The sequence below is a fragment of the Podarcis melisellensis genome (genome assembly GCF_964234715.1).
Source record: "Podarcis melisellensis genome assembly, chromosome: 6".
Classification (NCBI taxonomy): Eukaryota; Metazoa; Chordata; class Lepidosauria; order Squamata; family Lacertidae; genus Podarcis; species Podarcis melisellensis.
The window spans coordinates 75,832,521-75,850,522 of NC_138538.1; the positions used below are offsets into that span (position 1 = coordinate 75,832,521).

The 18,002-nt window shown below is 43.8% G+C and overlaps 1 protein-coding gene across 7 annotated transcripts in view; it reads right to left on the bottom strand.

Moving 5' to 3' along the window:
* The window catches only part of CDC14A (cell division cycle 14A), a 99,646-nt gene extending 90,583 nt beyond the window's left edge, over nucleotides 1-9,063 (bottom strand). The window contains exons 1-2 of one of the 7 annotated variants that reach the window (XM_081916035.1): nucleotides 8,856-9,063; nucleotides 8,239-8,329 (exon numbers count right to left, since the gene is read on the bottom strand). In XM_081916035.1, coding sequence (XP_081772161.1) covers nucleotides 8,239-8,329; nucleotides 8,856-8,970 — 206 coding nt within the window. In that variant the 5' untranslated portion in view covers nucleotides 8,971-9,063. Of the gene's footprint in view, nucleotides 1-8,238; nucleotides 8,330-8,518; nucleotides 8,768-8,855 lie in introns of those variants that run through there. The other 6 variants (XM_081916037.1, XM_081916033.1, XM_081916038.1 and 3 more) reach the window with 6 other exon arrangements.
* Between the last annotated feature and the right edge of the window lie 8,939 nt (nucleotides 9,064-18,002).

The window sequence follows — 18,002 nt, forward strand, 5'->3', positions numbered from 1 at the left end:
TTCCATCATCCTTCTGCACCTAGAACAGAAGCTCAGCATGATTCTGAGATTTAAAAAAAAACGCACAAATCAGGAAGACAGCCAAAAAAAAGGTGGCTTAAATTTTCTTAACAAGAAAAATTCCTTCCAGTAGCACCTTAAAGACCAACTAAGTCAGTTCTTGGTATGAGCTTTCGTGTGCATGCACACTTCTTCTTGCTTTGACTATGGCAGACCAACACGTCTACCTATCTGTAACTTAAATTTTCTTCACACTGATTAGTTCTTTCCTTACTGTATTGCTTCCCACACAATTCTCTCAGGAATAGCCTTCTCAAATGAATTCTCCCTTTTGGAATAATAGGGAGAAAATCTGGTATTTGTTGATGGGATAGGGATAAATGCACTACATAGGAAGTTTCTATTTGCGTTAGATCAGAAATTCCATTGTAGAACATGGCGTACCATGTGCCAGGGACCACTTATGTTAAAATGTATTTCTAAACTGGTTGTATCTTTGTATTTTTGTGATGAAAATGGTTTCTAACAAATAAACGCAACAGACCAACTGACTACTTGATTAGTCGACATAAATTGGATTAAAAGTTTCTAGATTTCTAGGTACCCACTGGGGTGGGGATCACCAAGGAAGCCGGCACCTGCATGGGAGTGCCTGGTTGCATTCCCTCAGAATTTTGTGCCCAGGGCGACACACACACCCCTACTACACCACTGTACATATATACTCTGATGTCAGAGAAGCCTTCCAGGCAGAGACTGAAGTATGCTAAGACCACTCTCCACTCTAATCCTGCTGTGAACCAAACTGCAGATATACTCTAAATTATGTTTTGATCAGCATTGCTAAGGAAAGACAAGTGATGCCTAGTAAATGGTCAAGTGGGAAACAGTCACAGCGCTATCATCAGCAAAACACTGCCATGGCTCTCAAGCAAAGTAATCCAGTTTTAAAATAATAACATCCATTAAAGTGAAAGAAAGAATTTAAACGTGGTAAGTGTCATTAAAGACAGTCAAATTCTTTAAGGAAATGGAGCAATTTATAAAACAACTATGAAAGTTATACCTCTATTTTTTATTTTATTTTTAAGGCTAGACAGGCCAAGAGATGTTGTTTGATAGCAATGACAGAATCAAGAAGACTAAAGGGCAAGGCAGTTCCATTAAAACAGTGGAAAAGTTACTCAAATGAAAAAAAAGGTCATATATTCTAGCAAGCCAAATATAAATTGTTACGGCAAGACAAGTACCAGTTCTTTCAATAACAGGCCAATCTCCCACAATGCCTTCATCTTCTCAGGGTTCATACTCAGTTTACTGGCCTTCACCCAATCCACCAAGACAATGGTACAGATCATGTACAGCCCCTCCCAACATAAATGTTACAAGACTTTGCCCCAAAGCTCCTAAGGACCACTCCCAACAGCTTCATATAGATGTCGGAGGCAAACACCAAAGTGCAAGGATCATGGGACAATAATAATAATAATAATAATAATAATAATAATAATAATAATAATAATAATAATATCTTTATTGTCATTGCCCCTTCTCGGGGACAACGAAATTACTTGACTGCTCCATAAAAACACTAATTAAAACAATACAGTATAGTACAGCAAGGAAGATTAGATGACTTTCAAAGTCCAGGCTTCCCATCCAGGGCTGAGATCGCTCTGGAGAAGAAGCTGTTCTTAAAACGGCTCGTTCTTGTCTTCATTGTCCTGTATCTCCGTCCCGACGGCAGGAGCTCAAAGAGACAATGACCAGGATGTGATGGATCTTTTACTATGTCCAGTGCCTTCCTATGGCACCTTGTGGCATAAATCTGCTCTAAGGTGGAGAGTGGGCAGCCAACAATGCTCTCTGCTGCCTTAACAACTCTGCACAAGCCCATCCTGTCCTGGGTAGTACAGCTTCCGTACCACACAAGCAAAGTCTTCCAAAGCTCTGGACATGTCCTGGTAGGTAGGAGTGCAAACACTTTAAAACATTGCCAGCTTGGAATAGTGTGTGTGGTTTGGGAACACAGACAAAAAGAAAAGAAAATAACCCTCACATAGCTGAACAATGGAATTCACTCCATATGAAATAGTGATAGCCACCATCTTGGATGGCTTTAAAAGAGAATTAGACAAATTTATGGAGGACAAGGTTATTTGTGGTTACTAGCTATGATGGCTGTGTTCACTGTTGGAGGCAGTATGGCTCTGAAAACCCAGTTGTAGGGCATCATGCGATGGTGGTGGGAAGAATGGTACTACACCCAGGATCTACTTGTGGGCTTCGCAGAAGCATATGATTGGTTTCAATGAGAACAGGATGTTGGACTAGATGGGCCTTTGGCCTGATTCATCAGGACTGTTCTTAAATCTGGAAACAGGGTTTTTTTTAACATATGCTGAAACACTGAAGAGCAGGATTTTTTTTTTTTTAGGTTTTTGGTGTTGTTATTTTTTAAGATGGCTAAAGGGCATTTGTGGAGGAATTAGACAAGATTTTACTCATAGTATCAGAACCTGGAGGTCATCCATTGTGGTTGCATTGGCAGTCAACTCAGGACACGAGAAGAGAAAATAGTTCTTTAAACAAAGCATAATTAATGTAGGGAAAGCCCTTAGCACAAGTTGGGGCAATGGCCCCCTAACTTAAATAGTTCTAATAAAGCACTGGACAGATTCACTGAGAAGTAGGTCTATTAGCTTTGACAGCTGAGCAGAAGCTTTATGAATGCCAACAGCATACCCCTTATTACAAGGTTCTGGAGGCATCAATATGGGATGACTGCTGCTCTCATTTACTTGGAAACTTCCCAGAAGCCTCTGGTTGGCCGCTGGTCAGCATTCTTAGCTAGCCTTTTGGTATGATCCAGCAGTAAGCTCTTGTAGCATGCAATAATTCTGATTAGGCAGCTGACAGTAGTGACCATGCAGTGGAACATTTTTCAGAAGAAAGCCACAAAGGGATGATTTTTTGTTTTTTTGGATGGAGATGCTTCAGTTATGCATGTTTTAGTATGCAAAGTATTTTGAACAGCAGTTGCCACATATCAATTATACCAAGACTGCTAGGCCACCCAGTATAAAGCAAAACCAGCTGACCTCCCAATAATTGGAGAGTGAATCTAAATCCCTGTGACTAGGGAAGATTCCAAACCCCTGAACTGTGGTTCAAGCGGGTAAAGCAAGTAGGACTGCAGAGCAAGATTAACCCTAGACACAAATTTCTGGTTGCCAAACATAAAACGAGATTTATTTAAAAAACCCCAGTGTTTATAGGCTTTCAAGCATTTTTAAAGTTGGAAAAATACACTGTTATCTTAAGCGCTATCTAGTCTCCTGATGCTCTTGAATCAGGCGGAATCAGCCAGTTTAAAATCCTAGTTCAGCTTTAGGGAGGAAATGGAGTATAGCGCACTCTACAAGCAAAATAAGACAAAGAGCAAGGCCTTTCCTCTCTCATAGTTCCTGAAACTTTCCTAGAACCACTAACTGAACTTTACATCAATTGTAATGGAGCTAGAATTTGGCGGGGGGCGGGGTACTAATCTGCAGAGAAATCAAGATAAACCTAAAAAGCAGATTCTGAAAGAGAAGATAGTCTTCTTGAGCAAGAAAGCTATGTCACTATGGCTTTAGGTCCCAAATGAAGTCCATGGTTCTTCATTTCTTGCAATAAGCAGTTCATATGAGTGTACAACCTACAGAATCCCTCCTGATGCTTGGTTTAAAATGAGCTACTTCAAATAATAGCTTCTTTTGTTGTAGCAGAGGCAGGTAATTTGTTGTACAAAACAGAGTATTTTGAAATATCCCTTAAAAGTTTTGATCCTCAACTGAATTATTATGATTACAATACAATTATTCTTAAGAGCCGTAGGCTTTAAGTGACGTTATGTGGCCAAACAACAAAAGCCCCTATTTTTCGCATGACTAAGAAATGATTTTTTTAAGTCTTCCTGGTGGTTTAAGTATAATTAAAGCTATATAAAAGTGAACAGGGAATGTAGGTCACCTGGAATAGGAATATGCATTAGTGAAATTCTTTAAATGTTGGAAACTTCAGGTAATGGATCAGTATAGCAATACAGGCATACTGTAGAGAGGAATTTTATAAACCAAAAATGCTGCTGAAAGACTTCTGGATTTGCAGGCAAGGTATTATGGGGCAATTTCTAATTTGATTGTTTCAATGAGCCAACCAAAGCAATCCCTCCCCACTACTGAACTTTGTGTCCCTTTGGCAAGAAGATTATCAGTTGTTATATTTCATCTAGAACCATGTAAATTTAAGGTTCTCAGCCCCTGACGGGCCTAGGTTTCAAGCTCTTGGGGCACCTTCCTCCACATAACCAAAATTTTGTTGCATTATTTGGAAAGCATACTTTGCCTCATTGGAAATGTCTTTTGAATGGCCCTAATTGTTCATCAGTTGCAAGATTATTATGCTGCAAACAGCATTGTGGAAGATTGTGGGTAAACATATTCCACAGGTCACACCGAGGAGGAAGCTCCTCTCTGACACTGGTAGTCCAGGGCTGAAGCCAGACATCAATTCCAAAGACTTTATTTATCCTTTTGGGGGAAAGCCAGTGACATCATACCCTTGATGGTAATTCGATTTGTAATGTGAATTTGATTTGAGAACCCCCATTTTGTAAAGACATTTCTGTGAAAAAAGTGACCAGTTAAAAGTCCTTGACTGAGAATGGGCATCAAGTCTTGCTGCATACTGGATTAAGGGTGATGGCTGCTTGCAACCTTAGCAACTGCAATTGGAATACCCAAAGTTGTATTGCTAAGTTTTGGGCAATATAACTACAGTGGTACCTCTGGTTACAGACGCGTCAGGTTACAGACGCTTCAGGTTACAGACTCCGCTAACCCAGAAATAGTACCTCAGGTTAAGAACTTTGCTTCAGGATGAGAACAGAAATTGTGCGCCGGTGGCGGGAGGCCCCATTGGCTAATGTGGTACCTCAGGTTAAGAACGGACCTCCAGAACGAATTAAGTTCTTAACCAGAGGCATCACTGTATGGGTTATATCCAATGGTGGTTTTGCGCAGGGAGCACTTTATGCACATTCTATGATTCTGTGATCCCATACTGTCCCATAGAATCCCTGAATTCCAAGTAGAAGTTATGGGTGTGGATGGCATTGGGGGGATAGATAATCAGTAAGAGCCCTGCCTTTCACAGTAAGTGCATATGCTAATGCAAAGCCACCATAGGATGTAATCTATTAAAAAATATTTTGCAGGTTCATAAGGTAAGTGAAGAGGAAATGTTGCAAAAATCAACTTCAGAAAGGAGTTTTGTAAATCTGTAGGGTACTACTGATCCCCAACACAGTTTGTGGCAATGTCTGGGCAAGTGAGTGTGTTGCCGATTACGAAAATAGATAAAAGATAAAAGTATTTTCACCTTCTATGGTCACCTTTCTCACATGAAATAAACAGAGCAGGTCCTATGCTAAGCACCTGTAGACATGGCAAATAGCTAATCTTTTAACAGCATTTGACAGGAACACTTTGACTCTATCACGTGTGATAGGGGTGGAGGTGTTTTAATTCATTCATGGAGTTGAATTGACTCCAAAAGCCTTAAGGGTAAATATCAATTTTTCAGCTAATGATGGGCTTGGAGTGTATCAGACAGAAACATTAAGACTGCAGTCCTATCTGCACTAACCTGGAAGTAAACTTCACAATGGGAATTACTTCTGAATAAACATGTACAGTGGTCCCTCGGGTTACAGACGCTTCAGGTTACAGACTCTGCTAACCCAGAAATAGTACCTTGGGTTAAGAACTTTGCTTCAGGATGAGAACAGAAATTGTGCGGTGGCGGCAGTGGGAGGCCCCATTAGCTAAAGTGGTACCTCAGGCTATGAACAGCTTCAGGTTAAGAACAGACCTCCAGAACGAATTAAGTTCTTAACCCGAGGTACCACTGTATAGGATTGTGCTGTAAACAGGGTGGTCTATTTCAGTGGGTTGACTCCAATTATGACAGTCAGATACCACCCTCTGGGTTGTGTTCAACATAGCGCAAAGGAGGTAGTCCTGTTGGGCAACCAGAAATGCTTACGCTGATAGAACTATCTCCCCTCTCTTCCCACTGTGTGTTGTTCTGGGGGTTCTCCAGAGCAGATGGGAGGGGTGAAAGTCGCTGGGGAAGGAGGATTCAGAAGTCTTGTAGCACAAGGGGAAATTCCTTGTGCTGACTTCCACTACCACAATTATTTGGTTGAAAAGCGCCTATGTTACTTATAGTATACCAAATTATTCAGGGTAGTTAAAATAAAAAATGATGTGTTCCTCAAAGTACTTACTTATTTTATGAAGCAACACATTTTTTTTTATAGAAAATGAAACTTTATGCAATGTTTCCTAACCCACATCACTGAATATCTACGTGCATTTTGCTTCCAGTTGGCAATGCATTAGTCCTGTCAGTCACTACACATTAGCCCTGTCCGCTATTCAAAGGATTAATCCTACTTATTTGGACACCTTGGACAGCAGCCCAGGTTATGGCCTACTCCAGAAATCTGTACTACCTTCCTCATCCTAAACATGTGTTTCCACCTTCTCCTGCATACTCTGCTTCAGCAGCTATGCTGCCATCCATCTTTTTCATCAGGTTCTTTTAACACTCTTCTTATCCTAAGTCTGTCCAGCAAATGATGTCAATCTGGTTACCCACGGTGTTTTTTTAAGTCTCAGAGAGCAGTGTGCAATTCCTCAAATATTTCTAGAACAGAAGTGTCAGGGCTTATCTGTGATTGGACAACAAGGATTTGAAGCTCCTAAGAAAATGAGAGTGACACAGGTTGTATCAGCATCCCAACAATGAACTTAAAACAAACTTGCCAGCCAATTTAAGCAGGTTCATGAGCCACTTTAGAAAATGAAGAGTGATAAGAATGACAACCAAAGCATTCAGGGATTGTTAACACAACTGCTATGTATATCTACAGCTTGACTGCACTGCTAAATATAGGTCCTTCCAATGTTAAGTCTAATCTGTCTTTCACTAATAAACATTTGTGTAAGGATGCCTAGGACACAATCCATCAGAAGTTAGTTATAACCCTACAATCCTGTGTCTTCTCAGAGGCAAGTTCTACTGAATTCAAGGGGGCTAACTTCCAGGCATATTGTGTCAGGATTGCAGCCTAAATCTCACTGAAACCAAAGCAGTATCACGTCTTACAGTCTGAAGAGTACAAAAGTACTTAGGCAATGAATATCACTTAAAGAAATAACGAAGGTTTTGAGCCTTCCTTTATTTATTTTATTTCCATTTTATTATGCTGCTACTGACTACTGAAGTAGATACAAGCTACTTTTGCAGTAGAATTGTTAAGCAACAACTTTAATGCAAATCCCTCCCTTTCATCTGTAAATTTTCAGTGCCCAAACTCCATGGCTAAATTACATCAGAGACAGAAATTGCTGGGAGGGGGAAGGCAGTGCTGCTACCAAAGTTGGCAGTGTAAAAAGAAAGATACTATCTTAAAAGCTCTTCTTGTTATTCTCTGAACTCCTGAAGTGCTTGTTTCATCCCAGAAAGTATCAATCAGCAGGCAGAATTAATCACAGTGTACAAAAACACAGTCACAAAAGCAGCTTGATGAAGTAATGATTTTAACAACCATGCTCCAAAGTTCGGTGAACTGAGGTTCACTTAGCATAAAACTGAATGACCCATCTTACAGCACATTTAATGCTGCAAACTCAATATATATTCATTGCTAACCACTATCATGCACTTAACAGATCTGTAGATCAGTAGTGCATCTACAATGTTTTGCTTTTTCATCGAATTGTAGAGAAAATACTTCTAACCCAACATTTGCGGACAGGTACAACAGGCTTCTTCTTTAAGATGTGAATTCGATTTGAGAATAATACTTTATACAGAGACCTATGGCCAGAGTAGAATCCATTTTATAAAAAAAGCAGGAAACCGGAGGTGGGGGAAGGGGGCGCCCATTTTCTGTTTAAAATTCAACTAAAATGCAATTAAGTCTCAAGGACTGGTTTGATAAAAACAACCAATTGGACACATATACCGCTAACTTATACGCAAGTATTTCGCTTAAGTTTGTTCTCCCTCTTCCCCCAACCTTTTCCCAAGGGGGGGGGGGTGGACCAACAACGTTGAAAACGAAAGTGAGCCGAAAAGCGAAGGAGGAATTTTTTTTAAGCAGCGGAAGAGATACGAACTTACTTTTCATAAACAAGCTCCTCATCCGTACAGAAATAGTGCGTGTTTACTGTGCTTCTGGGTCGGTTCCGTAAAGTAGCAAAATATAGTCTGTCTGCAAGAAAAAAGGAAAAGGGAGAGCATGAAGTAAGATCTTCAAGTTACACGTCCCGCTGCTTAGCTGGAACTTGAGTGTTAGTTGAAAGCAGGCAGGGAGAGTCGCTTGTCCCCCCGCGCAAAAAAAAGAAGAAAAAAGAAACAACCCTACGCATTTGATCGGGTTTCACTCCGGAGCAAGCATTACCTGCCACCAAGATTTCGCAGCTGGGCGGCGACGTCTCCGCCTCCTCCATAACTCTCCTTCCCCTCCCGCCGACGGGGGGACCCTTGCCGCCCGCCTCGCGATTTGGGGGGGGGGGCTCCCCTCGAAACAGCCTCTCCCGCAGGGACTGAGGGGAGTTTCGCGTTCGCTGCGGGACGCGCGGCGAACTTCGCCCGGAGAAAGAGGCGGTTCTCACCCCCGCCCCGGGCCAGGCGCTCCCGGGACAGCGGAGGGGGGCAGTTGTTGCGTCGCGCCCCTTCCTTTATATGACGGGAGGGCGACCCCTACTCGCGGAGGGGAGACTCCTCCGCCGCCTCACCTTTGAGGAACTCCGAGGCTCCCAGCAGCTGCTCGGACGAGGCGGGCGGAGCCGGCTCCATGCGAAAGAGGGCGCGGAGCTGCGTGGCTGCGCGGGAAGGCGCCTCCGAGCTCATGAGTGCCTCCCGGAACGGCGGCGGCTTCTCCGTCGTCGTCTTGGGCGGCAGCGGCGGCGGCCGGACAGCCGCTCGGCCGGACTCAGAGGCGCCAGCAGCAGCGGCGCGGCATGCTGAGGGAACGGGCAGCCGCCGCCGCCGCCGCCTGGCTGGCTCTGGACTTGTGCGGCCGCCGCCGCCGCCCGCATGGGATGGGAGGTGCGCGCGCGCGCCTCAAGGAGGCAACCGGCCGGCGAGGCGCTGCTCCGGCGGCCACCCCCACCCCCAGCAGCAGCAAGCCGCGAGTGGCGGTGGAAAGGAGCACGGAGCCGGCCTGAGGGGAAGGGAGGAGGGCGCGGGGTGGCGTGGAAGGGGTTCCTTCGCCGCCGTCCCGCCCTCCGGCGGCTTAAAGGGGCAGCGCGCCGTTACCAAGCAGCCGGCGCCGGCGATAGCAACCGCGTTACCAGGGCTTTGTTACACACGCGCGCTTTTACCTCAGGGCTCTTCCCGCCCGGCCGCTTCCGAGCCTCGGGCCTTGCCAACGGGGGGGGCGGTCTGGGAGGCCGCTCCTTCTTTCCACTTTAAGCCGAAAACCCCTCCAAAAGCCGGCGGGCCGAGGCACCGGGCCTAGGCGAGTTTAGTCAGAGGCCGCCTCGTTCAGTGTGTTGTTGTTGTTGTGGGGATCGGGCGCAACCTTCCCTCCGGAGTCGGTCCCCGCCGTTCAGTGCAACTGATGCCGTCCCCCCTCAATTTAATGATTACTTAGTTAAACATGTTAAGTTAAATTAACTGAAAACAGCTTGCAGATACTTAATTGGCTTAGGATTTTATTTAAGTGGTGAATTAATATGTTTAATTTCATAATGTGAAGATCTAAGGATGTTAATGTTTAAGTTAATTTTTTTTAAGAACTGTGCTTTGGAAAACCGTTAAAAGGATATGCAATGAAATTCAACCAAGGAGAAGCAAGGAAGTCACTTAAATATGTTAATAAGTGTAATTTTTAATAAGGCTATGATTTATGTTTGTTTTATGTGTTTGTTTGTTTATAATGTTGTGAAAACCAATAAAAAAATTGGGGGGGAATGCCGTCCCCCCCTCAACCATCCCAATCAAAGATATTATTATTATTATCATCATCATCATCATCATCAAGCCTGAAGCTCAGTTGTATTACCAACCCGGTGAGGTTGGCTTCCAGGAAGCAAAGATCCATCCCCGGGGCGAAGCAATGCTTCTTCAATATTGATATAGAAAAATAGGGGTGGTTGGCTTTTGCTGCCCATCTCCCCAAGGGGCTGAACCCCAAGTCCAGGATCGGTCAGAGATGAATGGATGGAGGTCAGAGGGCAGCGAAAGCAAGGCAGATCTTCATTTTTCTGTTGCAACGGAGTTCCCTCCCCTCCTAGCAAGGAGGCAAGAGAGACCCAGAGCAGAGCCCAGAAGAAACATCTCTTTTAAGGGTTTGCATTTTGGCGTGGAGAAGGAGGACATCCCCTCTACAAATGGTCAGAAATTTCATCACGCATAAGGGGGGGGGGGTTGCTGTGGCTCAGGCAGGCCAAGGGGTGATATTCCTGAGGATTTAGCAAGTTTTACATGGTTCCAGACACAGTTTATACAAAAAACAGTGTTTCATAAGAACCAGGATGCCCATCAGACATCCCTCAATGCAGAGCATCTGGGTAAACCATGACAGTACAAAGGAGGTTCATAGATATCCCTTCAGGAACTTCCCCTGATTGCTACCTGCCTAGTGTTCTCAGGCAAAGCAGAGGAAATATTTAGAGTCTTTAGGAGAGCCAAGATGGCTTTTGGATTGCTCTCCTGTACTATTACAGACATGTGGTTTATATACTTATGCATTCATGTTTACATTGTGCAATTATCAACATTTATTCTACATTTGAGACCTTAGAATTCCCATAACAACTTTGACTTTGTTGGACTGGTCATGTTGCGCAGGTGCCTGATTACTGTCTTCCAAAGCAACTACTCTATTCCGAACTTAAAAATGGAAAGCATAATGCCGATGGGTGACAAAAGAGGTTTAAATACTCTTTCAAGGCAAACGTAAAAAAATGTAGTATAATCACTGACAGTTGGGAAACACTGGCCTGCAAGCGCTCCAATTGGAGAACAGCCTTTATCAAAGGCATCGTGGACTTTGAAGGTGCTCGAACTCAGGACGAAAGGGAGAAATGTGCTAAGAGGAAGGCATGTTTGGCAGACCCTCACTGTGATCAACTCCCATCTGGAAACCAGTGTCCCCACTGTTGAAGGACGTATGGAAGGAATAATTGGCCTCCACAGTCACTTACAGACTATTATTAAGACCATGTTCATGGAAGACAATCTTACTCGGCTACGAAGGATTGCCGAAGAAGAAGACGACGCAGCTTCCAGGAAAATGCGCACAGGCTTGTGGCTGCAAAGGGTAAAGGAAAGGGGATCATGAGCTTGCGGATGTTCACTTAGAAGCAAGTCTCATTCAAAACACAAAATAAATACATAAAACAATTGCCCTAGATTAATGGTGGGAAGACGAAAGACTGGGTTCTCAACCCCTGTCAAGGCATGTTTGGCATTTATATAGCACATTTCAGGCAATCCAGAGCTCCTGCTATAATACCTTACGAAGTAGGCTATTGAGACAGACAAATAGGGGCTGGTTTAAGGGGATTGGGTGAGTTTGTGGCCAAGGTGACATTTTTAACAGGGACTTTCCATCTCAGTTACAGCAAAACCATATTCTAGGCATGATTTACGTAGACACAAGTTTCACTTTGATCAGTGGGCTTTTTGCCAATGTAAGCAAATAGCCATGACCATTTCTTTAATGTGCAAATTTGAGACTCTACATGGCAATTCTGCATGTTTACTCAGAAGTCGATTCCTGGATTCCGTGGGCCTTACTCCCACATAATTCTGTTTAGGATTACAGACTTGGCCGCATAAGAATCTCGTTAATCAGATTTAACCCATACTGAAGTAACAGTAGTGTGGGAAAATGATTGCTTGTACATGAGAGCATGAGCAAAGTTCTTATTGTTACAGGGTGATTTCATAGCTAGAAGCATCCTTGGAGCATGAACAGCGCGTGAACAGCTCGTGCTGTCCTATATGATTGGCTAACGTGGCATGGCCTGATGCTCGCATGGTCTAGTGCGAAGGTTCTTATCTGCTTGCTAGAACAAATTGCTTGGCTTGTACTTTGTATCTTTCTGATTTCACACAATAAAAGCTGTGCTGCATGAGCCCTAGGAGCAGCCATATTTCGGAACCTACTATGGTGTGAGACTGATTTTTCCTTGAATGCCGAGCAGCAACTCGACAATTGGTGCCCCGTGTGACTGCCTTCGGACTTCACGTTGTTTTTCATTATTCAGCACTCACCAACACGTCGTTCATCCACGTAGTGGATCCCTGGTGAGTGCTCCCGTGTGATTTCTTTCGGACTTCATGCTGTTTTACAACGTTCAGCCTCACCTCGCCCGGCAGGGCTGCAGACGCGTCGTTCATCCACGTAGTGGATCCCCGGTGAGAGCTCCCGTGTGAATGTGATTCTGGACTACGTTACGGACTTATCAGCACTTATCTCCGCCCGGACAGGGCAAAAGGCGCCTCCCTCATCCTCCTAAGGATCCCTCCGGTAAGTGCTCCCTGCTCTTTTTGCAACTCTTGCAATCATGGGAAAGTCTCTCTCTGCACCACAGAAAAATTTTTTTAAAGACCTTAAATTCCTTTTGGCCAGTAACAACCTTGCTGTTCAGAAAGCTGACCTTAAGTCCCTTATAATAGCCCTGGACACTCACTGTCCCTGGTTCCCCCAGGACGGAAATTGGGAGTTAGACGATTGGAAAAAAATTGGACACTTCTTTCAAAATCATCCTCAGATTGATGTCAAGGTTTTGCATGCCTGGTGTAACGTCTACAAAGCTATGTCGTGCTTAACTCCTTCAAACATTCTTCTGGCTGCCGCAACAGCTTCTTCGCCCGCCCTCCCAGCTCCCGCTTTGCCTGCCTCAAACCTACCTCCTAAACCGCCGGACATTTTCCCTTCGGCTCCTCCTGTCACTCCCCTGCATTCTTCAAATTCTGCAGCACCCCCCGCTCCTCCACCTCCTCCGCCCAAGGCATTTGGCACTGCTTCTACTACTCCTCTCCAAGAATCTCTCCGCGCCGCTGCCCCATTGTTGGGTTTTGATTGTACAACTCCTAATCTCTTTCCTGTGATTGCTCCTGCCGCGCCAGGGGGAGGCCCAGCCCGGCACGAACAGTTTGATTTGAGATTCATAAAAGAACTGTATTCTTCTGTCAAGGACAATGGCCCTGCACCCCCAGCCCCCATCATGCTGAACCAAACTGATGTTCTTGATGGGCTGACGGGAGGAGGCAATTTTCTTACTATTGCCCAACAGTTGGCCCTTGATCCTATGTATTGGGCAGCCACCATCGCTGCTGCCCAAGAAGCTTTGTCCTCTGTTCCTGATGACAAGAATGAGCGCGGTGGCAGCATCAGACAGGGCCCTACAGAGCCTTATGGACTATTTGTCAATCGCTTGAATAACACTCTTAAGCGGCAAGTTCAAGACGTAGCAGCCCAAGAAGTGATCGTACACCAGCTTGCGTTTGATAATGCAAATGAGGACTGTAAGCAAGCGCTGCGCCCTTTGATGACAACGCCAAATATAGCCATTGCAGATGTGCTTAAAGCCTGCCAGTCAGTGGGGACTGAGACGTCTAAAGCTCGCCTGCTAGCCACGGCTCTGTCCTCCACCGTGTCCCAGAATCCTGCAAAGGATAAAACCTGCTTTGGATGTGGCAAAGTGGACCATTTTCGTGCGCAGTGCAGATCTACCGCACAGCAATGTCACTCCAGCACAAAGTGCCCCATCTTTGATACAGGCCAGGACTTGTCAATTTTCTGAAGCACATCTTAGATCACATATTGGTCACCCTGGTTATTTGGCAACAGGAATTTTACGCCTGCTGAACTTCATTTCTGGAAGGAAGAAATATTGCAGCGTCCTTTAGTGTCATACAGGTTGCTTCCAGATCCACGGTGGAAGGGTCCAACTTCTTTGATTTCTTGCGTTCGACTTTGGCGCTCTTCTGTTGCCTCGTCTTCGCCCAAGGAGACACCAGCACCTTGAAACCGTATTTTACGCTGTTTGCCGGTGATGACCTCTCACCTGACCTCAACCCACATTGCAGTTGGAGACATCGCCATATTGATGTGCCCTGGATAACGTCACCTTCCACAGCTGTTCCAGTGTTTCCTGGCACGTTGAAAGGCCATCTTCAACCCTATCGCGTTGGCCCCCCTTCCCCCTGGGAAGCCACCGTTTCTACCACTTATCGTTACAGTTTTGCCGCCTCTTGTCTGGGAAATGAACCTGGCTTTGAAGGATGCCCTCGTCAGACCGGCATCGCTTGGGTTTTGCCCCCCAATAGCGACCATCCCATCTGTGTCACCACGTTTCGTTGGGTTTGGATTTTTGGCTCCGCAATGCACGGAGCAGTACATGAGGCCTATTTACAGCAAATGGGCTCCTGTATCTGCAGAAATGGCTGTGTGGCTTCTCCTGGTTTGTGGTTTTTACATGCCAATAATCGAGCCACGAAATATCACGCAGGTTGCTCGGAAACAGCTATTGGAATAATTTACCATTCTCACCCTTATTGCCCCCCCGAGCAACCAATATGGCATCGTCCTGAGTGGCCCCACAATTCCACTTCACACGGATGGAGCCTCTCCGTGAACTTTGTAAAACACCGCTTTCGTCGTGCTGCTTTTTTGCAGAAGGCCAGGAGGCCTGAACTTTATCATCAGATTTGGACTAACAATACTTACGTTAGAGACATTAATCATTTTGCTTCTATGCTTAACCTTTCTGATTGTTGGATGTGTATGCATATCCCTCCTCAATCAAAAAGATCTGGCATTCTATTACATGGTATTCCTATAAATGCTTCATATAAGATTAGCAATAATATGAAGGACAATCGCATAAGTTTACCTCCTGTATTTCTATCGCTTGTAGAATTAGCTCCTTATTGTTTTCATTTTAATCACAATAGCAAAAAATTTTTAGGTCATTATCCATATCGTAATTGGACACATGAATACATTAATGGATCTTCTTGTTTTCTTAATGTTACAACCATGAGTGGCAGACCAAAGGTTTTGATTAATAATGTCACAACTTACATGACCTATGAACAACAAGCTGCGTGTAGAGACTTTTATGTTTGGTTCGACTGGATGAGAAAGAGCAGCAGAACTGCATGTTTACTTCAATCTGATTTATGGTTACTTTGTGGCACACGTGCCTACAAAGAAATCCCCTCTGCCTTTTCTGGTACCTGCACGTTAGGTATAGTAGTACCCTTGGTATATAAAATAGATAAGCTCCCAGCGGTCCGTTTGCGTAACAAAAGGGAAGTACTATCACCTATTTCTCAATATACAGGGACGGCCATCTCTAGGTCCCTTCTGCCTTCTTTAGGTGCAGCCATGAATTACCGTGATTTGCATAAATTGGCAAACTGGACAGAAAATTTGTTTAATTCCACCATTTTGGCTTTAAAAATGATTAACAAAGAAATATCAGAAATAAGAAATGTAGTTCTTCAACATCATTATGCTTTAGATGTGATCCTTGCTTCTAAAGGTGGAATTTGTGCCTTAATTCATTCTCATTGCTGCATGTATATAACTGATCAATCGACCAATATCTCTGCTACTATTGATCATATGGAACAAATGATAGCCCATAATCCTTTGAATCCACCTGAAGGTTTTGATCCATGGGAGTGGTTGTCTTCTTGGTTACCTAATGGATTATGGTTAAGAAAAATATTATTGATTGTAATTGCATGTATTGCTGGCTTCATTATGGTGTGTTGTTGCATTCAATGCATACCCTCTTTGATTTCCCAATGCACTGCAAGGTGGTACCGACCACGGCCCACCACAGGGGTTACAAGAGGAATTTATGTTGCAAAGTGTAGACGTTTAGGCAATGAAGTGTACGATTTGGACTAATGGTCCCTCTTTTCCTCTAATAATATAAACAAGAAAAGGGGACATGTGGGAAAATGATTGCTTGTACATGAGAGCACGAGCAAAGTTCTTATTGTTACAGGGTGATTTCATAGCTAGAAGCATCCTTGGAGCATGAACAGCGCGTGAACAGCTCGTGCTGTCCTATATGATTGGCTAACGTGGCATGGCCTGATGCTCGCATGGTCTAGTGCGAAGGTTCTTATCTGCTTGCTAGAACAAATTGCTTGGCTTGTACTTTGTATCTTTCTGATTTCACACAATAAAAGCTGTGCTGCATGAGCCCTAGGAGCAGCCATATTTCGGAACCTACTATGGTGTGAGACTGATTTTTCCTTGAATGCCGAGCAGCAACTCGACACAGTAGCTTCTGTACATGAGCTTCATTACCAACACATACACACCCTCAGGATCACAAAAAATAAACCACCTATTTCTGTGTCCACTTTCAGAACGAAAGAGTAAGGAAAGCTACTCAGCCAACATAACGTACAACAAAAAAGCAATTCCCTGTTGGATCTACCTGTAGGCTGTAACAGACAATGATACCCCTCTGTTCTGTGCCATTACAATTTCATGTGACACCTTTTACAATCCCATTAAAGCTGCAGAACATTACCCAATATATGTAAAGCAGAGCAGGAAGTGCTAAGATGCAAGAAGCTACTGTCAAAAACAAGTGTAGTGAGAAAGGATCAGCTCCTATAAAATGTGTTTATGTGAAGAGAAGCTCGAACCATTTCAGGTGGTCTGGACTTTGCACATAACTCAGAATTTGCTGAAGGCATATCTTCAGTAATCCATGATAATAACCTGAGCGGATGGCACTCTTAGAACTAGTGTGTCCTTAAATGGTGGGAACAAAACTGGGATCGTCCACCTTGAGACTATAGAACTCGTTGCTTAACATCACAATGGTGGTTGTAAAGAGACGGATGAGCAAATGTGAAAGGGCTTCCTCCACTCCCCTTTCCTTGCCACTGTCTAGGAAATAATGAAAAGGGGGAGCCCAGGGCAGGCATTCGAAGTGGACTCTACGCAGCTGCCCAAGAATGCCAGCCTTGCTGAAGCACCTGTTTTCTCATTAGGAGATGGGTTGTAGCTTTGATAGAAACATGAAAGACATAGCAAGTGCAAAAAGAATGTCTGATAGAGTCCTATAACTCTTATGAACATGAAATCAAGTGCCGCAGAGCAGCTAACACATGATAATAATAATAATAATCATCATCATAATAATCATAATAATAATGGTATTGGTGTTCTTTAGTCTCAGGTATGTGAAGATGTGCTTTGGGTTCTGGCCATTGGGTAGTGTGAGGAGTTTTTGCGCATAAAGAATTAGACCATCTTGCACAGACATGTCCACAAACACTGGAGTTTGTATATGCAAATCCTCCATATAAACTTCTATCTATCTATCTATCTATCTATCTATCTATCTATCTATCTATCTGGCACTTCCAGTTTTCAATTGTTAGTTACAGCATACAGTCATAACCTTGGCCTCATCTGCTCCATGTGTTTATATATGGGTGGTTCCATAGTTAATTCACTTTTTGGTATAAAGTTGCAGTGGTTAAAGTGTTAAAAATGGAGGATTTCTAGCCGACCCAAAAAGCCCGTCCTGTCTCAGCAGTCAGCAGCTTGATGTGCAAATAAATGTCAATAAGAGACATTTTCCATAGTGTGGGGATAAGCAACATCTGCAGGTGAAGTTGTCCAAAGCAGTGCTATGGTGGGAGGTTGCAAATGTGACTAACCTATTAAAAACTGGATAAGGAAGTAGTTCTAAAGTTACTAAGAAAATGAAACCTAGGATATGCTAGCTATCCTGGATATATAATAATAAATGATACAATCTTATGAATGCCCCTTTTTCATTCTGCATAGCCTTCCCAGACACATTAATATTTTCCTGAAAATAAATAACAGCCATAAGTGTTATTGATACAACGCCAAAGCTGAGAAAGATCCCCAACCA